The sequence below is a fragment of the Euprymna scolopes genome, chromosome 26 (genome assembly GCF_053919585.1).
Source record: "Euprymna scolopes isolate OS-2025 chromosome 26, ASM5391958v1, whole genome shotgun sequence".
Taxonomy (NCBI): Eukaryota; Metazoa; Mollusca; class Cephalopoda; order Sepiida; family Sepiolidae; genus Euprymna; species Euprymna scolopes.
In genome coordinates this window covers 104,758,207-104,772,304 of record NC_136507.1, presented here as the reverse complement: position 1 = coordinate 104,772,304, position 14,098 = coordinate 104,758,207, and the positions used below count along the sequence as shown (strand labels likewise).

At 34.0% G+C, this 14,098-nt stretch overlaps 1 protein-coding gene across 3 annotated transcripts in view; it reads left to right on the top strand.

The window, feature by feature from the left end:
- LOC145248335 (four and a half LIM domains protein 2-like) overlaps positions 1–14,098 on the top strand; it is a 432,228-nt gene that overhangs the window by 161,242 nt on the left and 256,888 nt on the right. For all 3 annotated transcript variants that reach the window (XM_080110246.1, XM_080110247.1, XM_080110245.1), the window contains exon 3: positions 4,305–4,479. In XM_080110246.1, the coding sequence (XP_079966372.1) occupies positions 4,305–4,479 (175 nt within the window). The remainder of the gene's footprint in view (positions 1–4,304; positions 4,480–14,098) is intronic.

Genomic DNA, 14,098 nt, shown 5'->3' with positions numbered 1-14,098 from the left:
ATATACAAAAAAATGTACAAAAATATACAAAAAAATGTACAAAATGTACAAAATATACAAAAATGTACAAACTATACAAAAATGTACAAAAATGTACACAAAATGTACAAAATATACAAAAATATATAAAAATGTACAAAAATATACAAAAATGTAAAAATGTACAATAATATACAAAAATGTACAAAAATGTACAAAAATGTACAAAATATACATGAAAACTCTGAAGCAATAAGTATACATGATTGGTGTTCAAATCTTTTTTTTTTTTTTTAATTGGTCAGCTATTTTGAGGTGTTCTAAATATTGCTGTGAATATATTTATTTTTTTATTCTTACTCACCCCAAACAAAGCATATTGCCACTTGGATATAAGTGGCTACTATTAGTTACCCTATCTACAGAGACCTTATGTAGGGAGTTGAGTGGCAAGATGTCTGTTCACATTACATTTAAATTTGTGCATGTCAGGACAGCAGGAGACTGAGAGGGAAATCCAGCAGTGAGTGAAGAAACTATTACAGTAGAAAGCTTTTCAGCATCTGGGGACATTTACAGTGAAGAGGTGGGATTTTGCTACTTGTTGGGTTAGTTGGGGAAATTTATGAAAAGCATCACAAGTGCTATGAATTCATCAGAGCACATTCGATTAAAGTACTTACAAAACATGCACAGGGATGCAACATTGTGGTGATGGGACAGAGATAGGATCTTGGTTCATAGTGTGGGATCTATTAGTTTGAAGACTCTTTTTCTGACCCTGTATAAGAAAGAGAGACTAATGGTAGATGCGCTAGCTCAGATGCGTGAATGGTGGCTTTATAGAGATACAGGATACTGTTAGTTGTAAGTAATTTCCTAGCATAGTAAAGAGAGAGCCCATCTTCTTTGCAGCAGCCTTGGCAATGTCCTCCATGCATTTATTCCAAGTCATATTGTTTGTGAATGTTAAGCCTAGAGTTTGAATAAAATGCTCCTAGGAAGCATATTATTAGTCATGGCAATGTTCCTTTATTTTCATTGTAAAAAGAAAGTTCAGTGAGAAAAGTTAAAAATATTTAAGATGAATAAGTTAACGTTTGTTTTGGATGAGCAGACGATAATGAGAAAAGGTTAACAAATTGTGTGTCTGTGTGTTCATTAATGTCAGCATGTATATGCTTATGACTTATGCATGAGCTGAGATTGCAGCAACCCCAGGGAACAACAGAGGGGAGCAGTGAGGAGCTGAGGCAACATAGATCTTAGCGCTGTTGTGGATTTTGGTTCAATTGTTTATTTAAGAAAAAATCTGCTGTTTATGCATCCAAGGTGGATAAAAAATGGCAATTTTTATAAATTCAGATAAACGCATTTGATTGGCTTAGAATGTTTTTATCTGTTTCTATTAATTCAAGTGATTGAATTCATGCAGAAAGGTTTGTGCATAAATCATTTTAATTTTGAACACCAAAAAGTAAAATTTTCTCACTACATAACTTCATATCAAAGTGGAAATGACCTTAAAATATTTATTTGCACAAAATATAAAATTACATTAGCAACAAATTAGGCACATGGCCAATTAAAAGTGTTGGGATAATGGACGTCATTCCTCATCCTTGGCCTCAAATACTGAAAATGGTCTATGTTACTCTTAATTAGAAATATCTCGGTCACCGCAATACCACATTCACTCCAGGGACTGGCCTACTTAAGATAAACCAAAATTAAAAAAAAAAAAAAAAAAAAAATTGAATTATTAACAGTAATAACATTTCATTGGCGAGAGAATGGGGAATAAACAAAACATAACACAAATTAGTGACTTTGATTGGTCGAAAAATATAACCCTCTGTCGATTAAATAAAAAATTAGCATTTGACATAAAAATTCCCAAGTTTAACAAGATATGTTTGAAGTTTCATCAGCTGCAGCGTTGTGTGAATAACATCCAAGATGAGAATAGCAGTTCAAATAATACAAAATGTCTTTTCTTGCAACCCTTTTTCAAAGCATCAAATCGGACGTTAAACAATGATGATGCTGATCATGTCGACGCCTGTCCACCACTCTGTTTCTGGGCAGCTCTTATAGATTCACCTTGAAATCACTCCAGAAAAGGCGTGAAGCGATTTGAAATAAGTTGCTAACAAAAACTAACATGATAACTCTCTCAAAGACATAAGCCATTTAATGTAAGAAGCTAACGAAAGCAAATAATGATGGATCACAAAGACAGGGGGTGCTTATTGACCTTAGTCTTGAAAAACCCAAGTTAAAAGTAAGGGGAAACAGTCAGCAGGAAGAGAGTTCCAACATCCTTGCAGTTGATTGAGATTGTCGGACTGACTTCCTCATCTTGGTTGTTAACGTCACAACTTTTCGGCCGTTTTGCCCTCCGGCCTTCGTCAGGTGTTTTGTATCGAACTGGGGAACTGTTTGTTAGGAGTCTCGAACCCAACCTTTATTATTATTACGGAGGTACCGTGTTCGAACTCCAGAAAAAGCGGTAACTAAAGGGGAGACGAAAAAATCGAGTATAGCCAACCATGTCTGGATGGAGAGGGGGGACCATCGCCCCCTATGGGATGAAGTAAAAATAATAAACAGAGAGACTCACTGGAAAGTGAGAAAACTTAAAGAAAAAGCTCACATGCTCGGACATAACAACCTACTGAGCAAACCAAGCATAGAGCTGAATGCAATTTGGACACCTCTGATAGAGAGAGAAAACCTTGAATAACAACTAAGAATTGTCCTAGTGACATATGGCCGAGTGGTCCTAGACGTTGTATCAAAGTTTACAGTTACCCAAAGGTGCTGAGTTCAATCCTGAACGAAGGCAGTGAAAAAGTAACATTCAAAACAGAGAATCAGCAACTATGTCCCAAAGCCTAGCTGGAGTCCGAACACGGTACCCCTGTAATAATAATAAAGGGTTGGGTTCGAGACTCCTAACAAACGGTTCCCCAGTTCGATACAAAACAACTGACAAAGGCCGGAGGGCAAAACGGCCGAAACGTTGTGACAATAACAACCAAGATGAGGAAGTCAGTCCGACAATCTCAATCAATGAAAACACCTCATCTCAAAAATACAGACAATTACTATCCTCTCAGTTCTTGAAAAGAAACTACTGGAATAAGAAGCTGTATTAGAATGAGGTATCAAAACAGCAAATTAATGAAAACCACTGAAACAATGAGTCAAACGAGCTGAAACAAAGGAAGCAGAGACTAGATGAGACAATTCTGAAAAACACATGCTATAATAGTATTTTAGTATTCATAAAAGAGACTTGCGTCTGTGAGAGAGAATATGCATGAAGAAAGTGTGGGGCCAATTAAATAACAGATAACTTTCAAAGATTCACTGGCCCAAATATGACAACACTACTCCATACATGTTCTGATTGTAGAATTGTAAAGATAGAAAATAACTTAAAGTGCGAGAAAGTGTTTAGATCGAAAGAGATAACCGATTTTACAAGAATCAGAAAGATTAATGAATTTAATATATGAACTCCCAGAAAGATTTAATGAGAAAGAAAAACCAAGAAGTTTCAAAATCGAACTATCCAGGAGAATCTTAGGAAGAAAAGGGACACACCTACGATTGAAAGACACAAACTGGGTCTTAACAAGATTAAACATAAGCCATTTCTTACCCGAATTCATAATTTTTTGATCAGCTGCATATTTCAACTGATCCGAGATAGCAATAGGGTGGTGTCATCAGTATAAATTTTAATTTTCTGAATTTTCTCTATATGTCTACAATAGTAAGAATGTGTGGGTGAGGACACTTCTCAACCTATATACTCAACGAATTTTTGATCCACAAACTTGAAATGTGGTGTATAGGGTATTCAGACATGTGGAAAACTTTTTAATTGTTTTCATCTGGAAAAAGGGCTGCTAAGGGGGTCAAAATTGAAAATTCAGTACTTGGCAGTCATCAGATTTCTATCTTTCTCAACTGTTTCACAACTGCACATGCGTGAATTGTTAGCATTGTTAATAATAAGTAGATTTGAAAACACTTTATAAAGATCGTGTCAACCTGGCCTAATGGTTCAACCTGGCCTAATACTTGATTCGGTGTCTAGGTTTTGGTTTCGATCTCAGCTTGAGTATTTTTTTTTATTTACAAAAAAAAAACATAATACTTGCATGCACATGTCTCCGTTTCTTTCCGTTTTTCTTTTTACTTCATTTAACGTTACATTTAATACCGGGCAACGCCGAGTACACCTTCTAGTATTCTCTACTTACATTAATTGTTTTTATTTTTGTTTATTTTTAAAAAAAAATTTTTTTCAGAAATGTTTGCAAACTTTGCCGCTGTCCCCGAGAGTCCCATGACATTTATCATTGTGAGTTTATTGATATTCGAGAACGGTTAGGATGGAAACAGAACAGACCCACGGCCGCGTTGAAAGAAGAGACTCTCCGTGAAGGTTACACGTGGATACCAGATGGACTTAATCGATTACAGGTAAGACTTTTTTTTTTTTTTTTAAATAATCTTTGGCATTTATTCATGACTAAAAGTTTTGTTATGCAAAATTCAAAGAACAGCAATAATTTAATATTACTGAATAAATGAAATAAATTATTCTTTTCGTTTTCAGTTTATGCCACTGTTTATTTAAGAATAATTGAACGATAAAAATTGTTTTTAGATTCAGCAGCGAAGGAACTGGTTTATGCTATCAAGCAATAGAATGGTCGAACGATTCAATTAATATTTGTGTATGTACTGCCGAAAACGTTGATAAGGAAAAGACAGTAAAGCAGTTTTTGATTTAAAAAAACAGCATACAGAAAAATCTGTTATGTTAAAAATAATAATTTTAATAATGTTGATAAAATGTTAAAAAAAAGACTGCTAATAAAATGATGTTGATTAATGCAAAAAAGAATGGTAATTAAAGACTGCTAATAAAATGATGTTGATAAAAATAATGCAAAATAAAAAGAATGCTAATAAAAAAACTGCTAATAAAATGATGTTGATAAAAATAATGCAAAATAAAAAGAATGGTAATAAAAAAACTGTTAATAAAATGATGTTGATAAAAATAATGCAAAATAAAAAGAATGCTAATAAAAAAACTGTTAATAAAATGATGTTGATAAAAATAATGCAAAATAAAAAGAATGCTAATAAAAAAACTGTTAATAAAATGATGTTGATAAAAATAATGCAAAATAAAAAGAATGGTAATAAAAAAACTGTTAATAAAATGATGTTGATAAAAATAATGCAAAATAAAAAGAATGCTAATAAAAAAACTGCTAATAAAATGATGTTGATAAAAATAATGCAAAATAAAAAGAATGGTAATAAAAAAACTGTTAATAAAATGATGTTGATAAAAATAATGCAAAATAAAAAGAATGCTAATAAAAAAACTGTTAATAAAATGATGTTGATAAAAATAATGCAAAATAAAAAGAATGCTAATAAAAAAACTGTTAATAAAATGATGTTGATAAAAATAATGCAAAATAAAAAGAATGGTAATAAAAAAACTGTTAATAAAATGATGTTGATAAAAATAATGCAAAATAAAAAGAATGCTAATAAAAAAACTGCTAATAAAATGATGTTGATAAAAATAATGCAAAATAAAAAGAATGCTAATAAAAAAACTGTTAATAAAATGATGTTGATAAAAATAATGCAAAATAAAAAGAATGCTAATAAAAAAACTGTTAATAAAATGATGTTGATAAAAATAATGCAAAATAAAAAGAATGGTAATAAAAAAACTGTTAATAAAATGATGTTGATAAAAATAATGCAAAATAAAAAGAATGCTAATAAAAAAACTGCTAATAAAATGATGTTGATAAAAATAATGCAAAATAAAAAGAATGCTAATAAAAAAACTGCTAATAAAATGATGTTGATAAAAATAATGCAAAATAAAAAGAATGCTAATAAAAAAACTGTTAATAAAATGATGTTGATAAAAATAATGCAAAATAAAAAGAATGCTAATAAAAAAACTGTTAATAAAATGATGTTGATAAAAATAATGCAAAATAAAAAGAATGCTAATAAAAAAACTGTTAATAAAATGATGTTGATAAAAATAATGCAAAATAAAAAGAATGCTAATAAAAAAACTGCTAATAAAATGATGTTGATAAAAATAATGCAAAATAAAAAGAATGCTAATAAAAAAACTGCTAATAAAATGATGTTGATAAAAATAATGCAAAATAAAAAGAATGGTAATAACAATAATTCAATAATTGAATGAGAAGATGTACTTTGATAAATTATCCTCCATTTGATTAGAGCTCTTCTATGCACTATGATGAGCAGCAACATTCCACAGGAAAGAATCTTTATTTTAAAGCGAAAACAAACGTTAGTGATCACTCATCTCTTGTTTTTTTTTATTGGAACGATTAGAAAGCAACTTCATACGTGATGAGTTCAATCAAACCAAATGCTGTGAAAAAAAATCAACAGTATTTGTGGAATGTAAATGTTTCACAAAAGTTTGTGTTCAGTCGTCAGAAATGTGGATTTATTTCGTCTTTCTTGTGTTCTGTCATTCTTGATTCTCTTCAACTTCCTTTGCCACAATTGATCACCGGAAGAAAATAAAAGATCACCACAACCATCACCACCACCACCACCACAACAACAATAACAACAATAATAACAATGTTGAAATGACCATGTATGCTTGTAGATTAGTAATTTCAAGGTTATGAGGGTTTTTTGAAGAATAAAAACTGTTGTTTTTTTATATTTAATATTTTATTTCGGACTATTAGTCTCATCTTATCTTTTTTTATTGGTGCACAACGTGGCGCAGTTGATAGAGACGTTGAATCTCTACGGTTCCAGATGAACATTGTCTGAAGATAGCGGTTTCAATCCCACCCAAAGCGTGCCAGAGGTAATTGGTCAAAAATGTGGTGAGACGACAACAACTACGGATGGCAGTGATGGCTGAGAATGCAGTTAGGAGATTCGAAGTTCCTATCCGTCGCGGTTACCACCTGGCGAAGGCCAGAGGAAGTTGGCCGAAACGTTGTGCACCAATAAAAAAAATTAAAAAAAAAAGATAAGATGAGACTAATAGTCCGAAATAAAATAAAATTAACATACAATGCTCATCTCAAAAATAAAAATTCCAATAAGGAATAATATATATATATATGTTGTTTTTTTATATTTAATATTTTGGTCTCCCGATTTATTGGAGAGGGACCTGTATTTTCAGTGGCGTGCGTGCGTGTGTCTGTGCATCCCTTAGTCCGAACTATTGCCAGATAACTGTCCATTGGTTTTTCCTGAAATTTTGCCACAAAATTGTATTTCATTAAATAGATATGCATAGTAAAAAAATGTTTTTACAAAAATTCCGGTTGCGGCCCCAAGGGCTCAAAAGAAGTAAAAAAATGCCCCAAAATGGCCAAAAATGACACATTTTGCCCCATAACTTTTTATCTATCCATTAGATGTTTTTGAAACTTGGCCAAAATGTGGAGCCCATTGTTTTTAATATAAATCCAGTATGAGTGACCCTGGCAAAATTCTGGTTCGCATCGCCGGGGACTTTCAGTGCTAAAAGCGCCTCTTTTTGTGGCTTTTTTCATATTTCTCAACAAAAACTTGATATGTCTGACTATATAGTGGGTTTTCACGGTGGTCAACTCAAATATACATGTGAAGGCCTGAAACTGCTCCATTATCTATTTACACTGTGATTCGGCATCCCCAGGGGCCCAGAAAAGGTTAAAAATGCCCCATAATGACACTTTTTGCCCCATAGAATTTGATCCATCCATTAGATTTCCCTGAAACTTGGCCAAAATGTGGAGGCCATGTTCTGGTTCGCATCCCTCTGGGACTTTTAGGGCTAAGAAACATGCCTTTTTGGAGCTCTTTTTTCATATTACTCAAGAACTTGATATGTATACCTATATAGTAGTTTTCTATGGTGCTGAATTCAAATATACATGCCTTAAAACATGAAATTGCATCGTTTGTCCATTTTCACTGGCATTCGGCATTCCAAGAAGCTCAAAAGGGATCACAAATGCCCCAAAATTGCAAAAAAATGAAACTTTTTACCTCATAACTTTTGCCCCATCCATTAAATTTTTCTGAAACTTGGCGAAAATGTGAAGATAACGTTGGCCCTTCTCACATTCATCATTTCTTCACTATTTTTTGTGGCGTCATCTCACATGCAGCACCAGAGGGGGACCACGCACGTGCGGCTTATTATTTTTTTTAACATCCATTTTACCTGCTAGCATACATTAGACAACTTTAAGAAATTGACTTCTAAAGTAACCTATCTCTGGCCAGGTCTTTATTTTTTCTTTTTTTCGGGACATTTTTATCACTTTCTCCTTTCATGTTTATCTGTAAAATGATTTCTGTAGTTGAAAAAACTGACTTCAAATAGTATTTTTGCCTGTTAACACACAATAGAATTGCAATTCCAGTGCAACTTTTAAAATATGCAATGTCAGTTTTCCGTCATGCATGGACAGTTTTATCCTCACCAGATAGCCACTGGTAATCTTTGCGTTAACAGAAAGCAGTTGAGTCTGACATGATACTTATGTAGTTGGCTCATTGGATAGTGACGTTTAGTTGTAAAAGTAGTCATAGTGGTGATGTAGCAGCCAAAGTTTCTGTCTTCCTCTCTTCTTGTAACAGTAATAATATAACGTGAAAAACCTGAACATGCATTTATTCGATAGCATCATGCTTTTTGGTGTTTTATTCTTTGACACGTTACATAAACTTTTTGCCCACTTCCTGGAAGGACGAACAAATGAAGATAGAGCATGAGAATAGAGGTCTGACCCCGATCAACTCATCGGTCGAAAAGATCTTTTCTCTCCTTTTCACTGCATCTCACTTTGGACGAGTTGTGACATCATATCTTCGTACTTACTCCCAATTCTAGTTTTTAACTTCTCATGGAATTTTCTACTTCTGTTAATTTTATTTTTTCCTTTTTTTATAAGGGTGTCACCACTTATCAAGACCTGAAGGCCATTCGAGGATAAGAGTTAATGAGTGTAAGGTAATCGCCGAGACAACTGTATGGTAATCGTTAGTGGTGAAAATTGGGTAGAATTTGATTACTTAAGGGGACGACTAAACAAGAATTTGTTTACTTTAGACTTGAAGATTACCATATTGTAGTCAGCTAGAAAGCAGACCGGTGCAACAGAGTCTTACAGGCAAGCACTTCTGGGAAAGAAGCTTTGTTCATGGAATTTGCATTTAGATTTAGGCACAGATAGAGAGGAGGGAGAATTGTTGATAGTGGCTGTAGCTAGACAAGTAGTTCTGTGCAAATTTGGCAGGGAGGGACCATAGATTGAAGCTCAGACAAGCACTTGCCATGAAAATTCTAATAGAGCAGATATAGACCTGCAACGTTGCTTCTCTGGGAAAGGGGTTGCAGGAAGGAGAAAAGGGCATCACCCACTAGATTTTGAAACCGATTTTGAACCTTCAAAGCAGGATAGGCTGCTTTAACCTTATGTAAAGAATACCGTTTTGAACATTTTTTTTGTGCATCCACACTCATTATTGCTATGATACTAGGGAGCAAATAGAATCTTGACCCAGACATTCTTTTAAATAATCAAAACATGTTTTTTTTTTTTTTTACCCCAAACAAGGCGTATTGCCACATTTAATATAAGGGATATATTTGGGATCATATCTAACAGGGGACTGTGGGGAATTGAGCAGCGAAATGTTTGTTCACATTACATTTACATTTCTGTAGGTTAGTACAGGAAGAGAAGCAGGAAATAAGAAAAGAATTCCAAAGTCTAACCATCCGAGGAAAGAAACTATTACAATAGAAAGCTTTCCAGAATCTACGGACTTCAACAGTAAAGAGGTGAGAGTTTGCTGCTTGTTGGATTAGTCAGAGTATGTCGAGGAGACACAAGTGCGATGAGTTCATCAGAGCACATTCCATTAAAGTACTTTTAAAAAAGGCACAATGGGACAGAGGCTGAAGCTTGGCATATTAGATTGGAGATTTGGGGGTGGGGACCTATTTAAGAGAGAGAGACTAGTGGCAGATACACAAGTTCAGATGTGGCAACAAAATTCCGTGCATCGGCGAATGATTTGTAAAGGTATATAATAATTTTTAGTGTGAGTAATTTTCTAGCACAGTAAAGAGTCACCTTCTTTGCGACAGTCTTGGCAATGTCTTCAATTTATTTGTTCCAATTCATGTTGCCTGTGAATATTAAGCTGAAGAGTTTGAACAATGAGCTCTCAAGTAGTGTTATTTGACATGGTAATCAGTGGTTGAGAAGGTTTCTTGTAATTGTTAAAGGAAAGAAACTTAGTCTTAGTAGCAGCAACTGTTACCATTCCACTAGAGACTGAAGTTTATTTTTGAAGATTTCTGCCATTATTTTGGATATATGTACATTCGTTTTCCCTTGATTGCTATCATAAAATATGGTTTCATCAGCAAATATACCCATTAAGTTTGTCGATTTACAAAAACTAGTGTTGTCTAAGATACTTGAACAATGAAGGAAATTTTTTTAAGTATTTTGTCATATAATTTTCACTTGAATATTAGTTCCTTTGGCCAATTGACTTTATTCCCGCTGCTCATCCCACAAAACTTATTTAGGATATCAATTTCATGCACAAAAAAAACAAAAAAAAAACCGGTATGTTTAAAACATTATCACAGAAAAGTTAATAGTTATCGAGTAGTTTTCATGGGCAAACTTTTGCTGAACCAAAAATGCATGAAGGTTGCCAACATCCCAAATGGATGTGGTGCAATAGAAATGATCGAATTTGAACATGTGATGAGTCATCAGTTTGTGCTAATATTTATTTCATTGCTGTCAAAAACTCATATCTTATGTTTAATGATTGTAGTTTGGTTGTTTTATTTTATGGCATATCGAATTAGTTTAGACAAAAGTTTTTATGCTTCAAGTTCTTTATATCTTCAATATTTAACCATGGTGTTTGGATTTGGTTTGTTTTTAGAGGAAAATTGTTTTTGCTTTGGACTTTGTTAAACACTTAGAACTGCACACCTGTAGAACTCTCTGCCGCTTGCCTGTTTCCCTCCTGACTTTAACTTGGATGTCTTCAAGTCCAACATAAACAAATTCCTGATGAACCGCCCCCTTAAGTAATGACACTTTATCAAATCTCCAATACTAACTATTACTACGATACTATCCCATTGATTACTGTACACACAATAACCCTTATCTCCGAGTGACTTCTGGGCCTTAATAAGTGCTGACCTCCATGTAAAAAAAAAAAAAAAAAAAAAAAGCATGATTGAGTTTTGCAAAGAAAAATGAAAACAAAGCAGTAACATCAATGTTTGGTGCATTTTTGGTCAGGAAGCCAATATTGGTATTTTTATTATATTCTCAAAGTTTTGTTGATCGATTATTTTATTTTGTTCATCTTATTCTCGTCATAACAAAATGGCAGCATTTGTATTTCTGATCAAAGAATCATTTTATTCAAAACAAGTTACCTCCCTTTCACAGCTTTTCATTTTCAATCTTTGTACATTAGTGAAAATGTTGATCTTTTTTTTTTTTTCATCCTTTCGGGAATCGTCAGTGCAGGGTATCACGATTACTGATGGTCAGGAGATTTGAACCCGGCAACGAATCCATCTCTTACTCCATTAGTAAGGAACAAATCTACATGGCCACAGTCAACAACAAGAAATATTGTTGAAATTTAAACATTTATATATACAGGACCTATTAGGTTGGCAACTCTTATATATATATATATATATATATATATATATATATATATATATATATATATATGAACAAATGATTAATAAAACATGTTAAAAGACATCTTGAAAAAGAGTTAAAAACATATTTAATTTTAAAAAGGAAGCACAAGATAAGTGGATAGTCCTTAATCTATATATATATATATATATATATCTATATATATATATATATATATATATATATATATATAATAAGAGTTGCCATATATATAATGTGTGTGTGTGTTTTTAATCTTATAAATTGATGAGTTGATCCATAAACTATGCGAAATTATTTTTTTGCCAAATCTCATATTACATATGACGAAATCAGTATTATACAGTTAACTAGTAATTGCTCCAGTAATTATCCATTTATTAATAAATGGTATTCATCTGTTTATGTTTCCGCCTAAAACTCTCAAACTAGAATATTGAGCCCACACACATATGAATAAAGCTTTTAGCAGTTATTAATACACGAGTTGTGATACAACGAAACAGTACTGTATGAGGATGACTGTATGTATATATATATATATATATATATATATATATATATATATATATATATATATATATTCCAAAGCATGTGGACCCGACCTCATCCCAGCTGTGCTATTAAAAAAGTGCTCAGCCGAAGTAGCTCCAGTTCTCTCCAAACTCTACAACAAATGCCTTAATGAATCTTGCTTTCCGAGCTGTTGGAAAACTGCTTCTGTAGTACCAGTATTCAAGAATTCTGGCGAAAGAACTGACCCATTAAATTATCGCCCTATTAGCCTCCTCCCACTTTTTGCCAAAATATTTGAGACCTTAATTAACCATGCTCTAGTTCAGCACCTTACAGATGCTAAACCTCTGACCGACCGTCAATATGGATTTAGACAAGCCCGTTCCACGGCAGACATCCTCACTGTAATCTCTGAACGCATATACCATTCACTGGACAAAGCGGGAGAGGGAAGAGCGGTAGCTCTAGATATATCTAAGGCTTTTGACAGGGTATGGCATGAGGGTCTCCTCAGGAAGATTAGATCTTACGGTATCACTGGTAGAATACTTAACGTAATTAAATCCTTCTTAGATAAGAGAAAAATCCAGGTTGTCCTCGACGGTCGTACATCTAAACAATATGATATAAATGCGGGAGTGCCCCAAGGATCTATCCTGGGACCTCTGCTGTTCCTGATATTCATAAATGACCTCCCCGACAAGATTGCCTCTGAGATGGGGATATATGCTGATGACACCACACTCTATAGCAGGCACGACAGGAAAACAAACGAACATATATCTAAAGTAATGGCAGAAACACTAGAGGATGACCTCCAATCAGTAGTGGAATGGGGACAAAAATGGATGGTAACGTTCAATGCCACCAAGACAAAACTGGTTTCATTCAATAATTACAAGAAACCTTCTCTACCACCTATAGCAATGGCCAACGACTCTTTACCTGAGAGTTCGTCTCTCAAGCTCCTTGGCCTAACGTTCACTGGAAACATGAGTTGGAACAGTTACATCGAGGGCATTGCCAGGGCCGCTGCAAGGAAGGTGGGCTCTCTCTATCGTGCTAGAAAACTTTTAACACCCGAAAGTATCCTGTACCTCTATAAGGCCACTATTCGCCCATGTATGGAGTATTGCTATCATATTTGGGCCGGTGCATCGGCTACTAGTCTCTCGCTCCTTGACAGGGTTCAAAAGAGAGTCGCAAATCTGATAGGCCCTAAACTGGCATCAAAACTTCAGCCTCTGTTCCATCGTCGAAACGTTGCATCCCTCTGCCTGTTCTACAAGTACTATAATGGTGAATGCTCTGAAGAACTGCAAGCACTTGTGCCCCCACGACGTGAACACCCTCGACAGACCCGACAAGCTGCAAAATCCCACCCCCACACTGTAGAGATCCCTAGATGTAAAAGATCCTTCTACTCCAGTAGTTTCTTCCCCAGAACTGCTAGACTTTGGAATTCCATTCCGGGTCACTGCTTCCCCAACTGTACTGACATGCATAAGTTCAAGTGCAACGTGAACCAACATCTCGCTGCCCTAATCCCTACATAGTACCCCAGTAGATGTTTCCCCTGATAGTAGCCCCCTACACCAAAGTGGCAATGTGCCTTGTTTGGGGTGAAAATGTAATAAAAAAATAAAAATAAAAAAAAAATATATATATATAATTTTCTGTATTTATACAAACATTATTGGCTACATATATGCATACATGTTTGGGCTATGATTTCTTTAAAAATCCAGCATCATCAGTTCACTTGTCTCAACCCTGATGATGCTGGATTTGGAAAG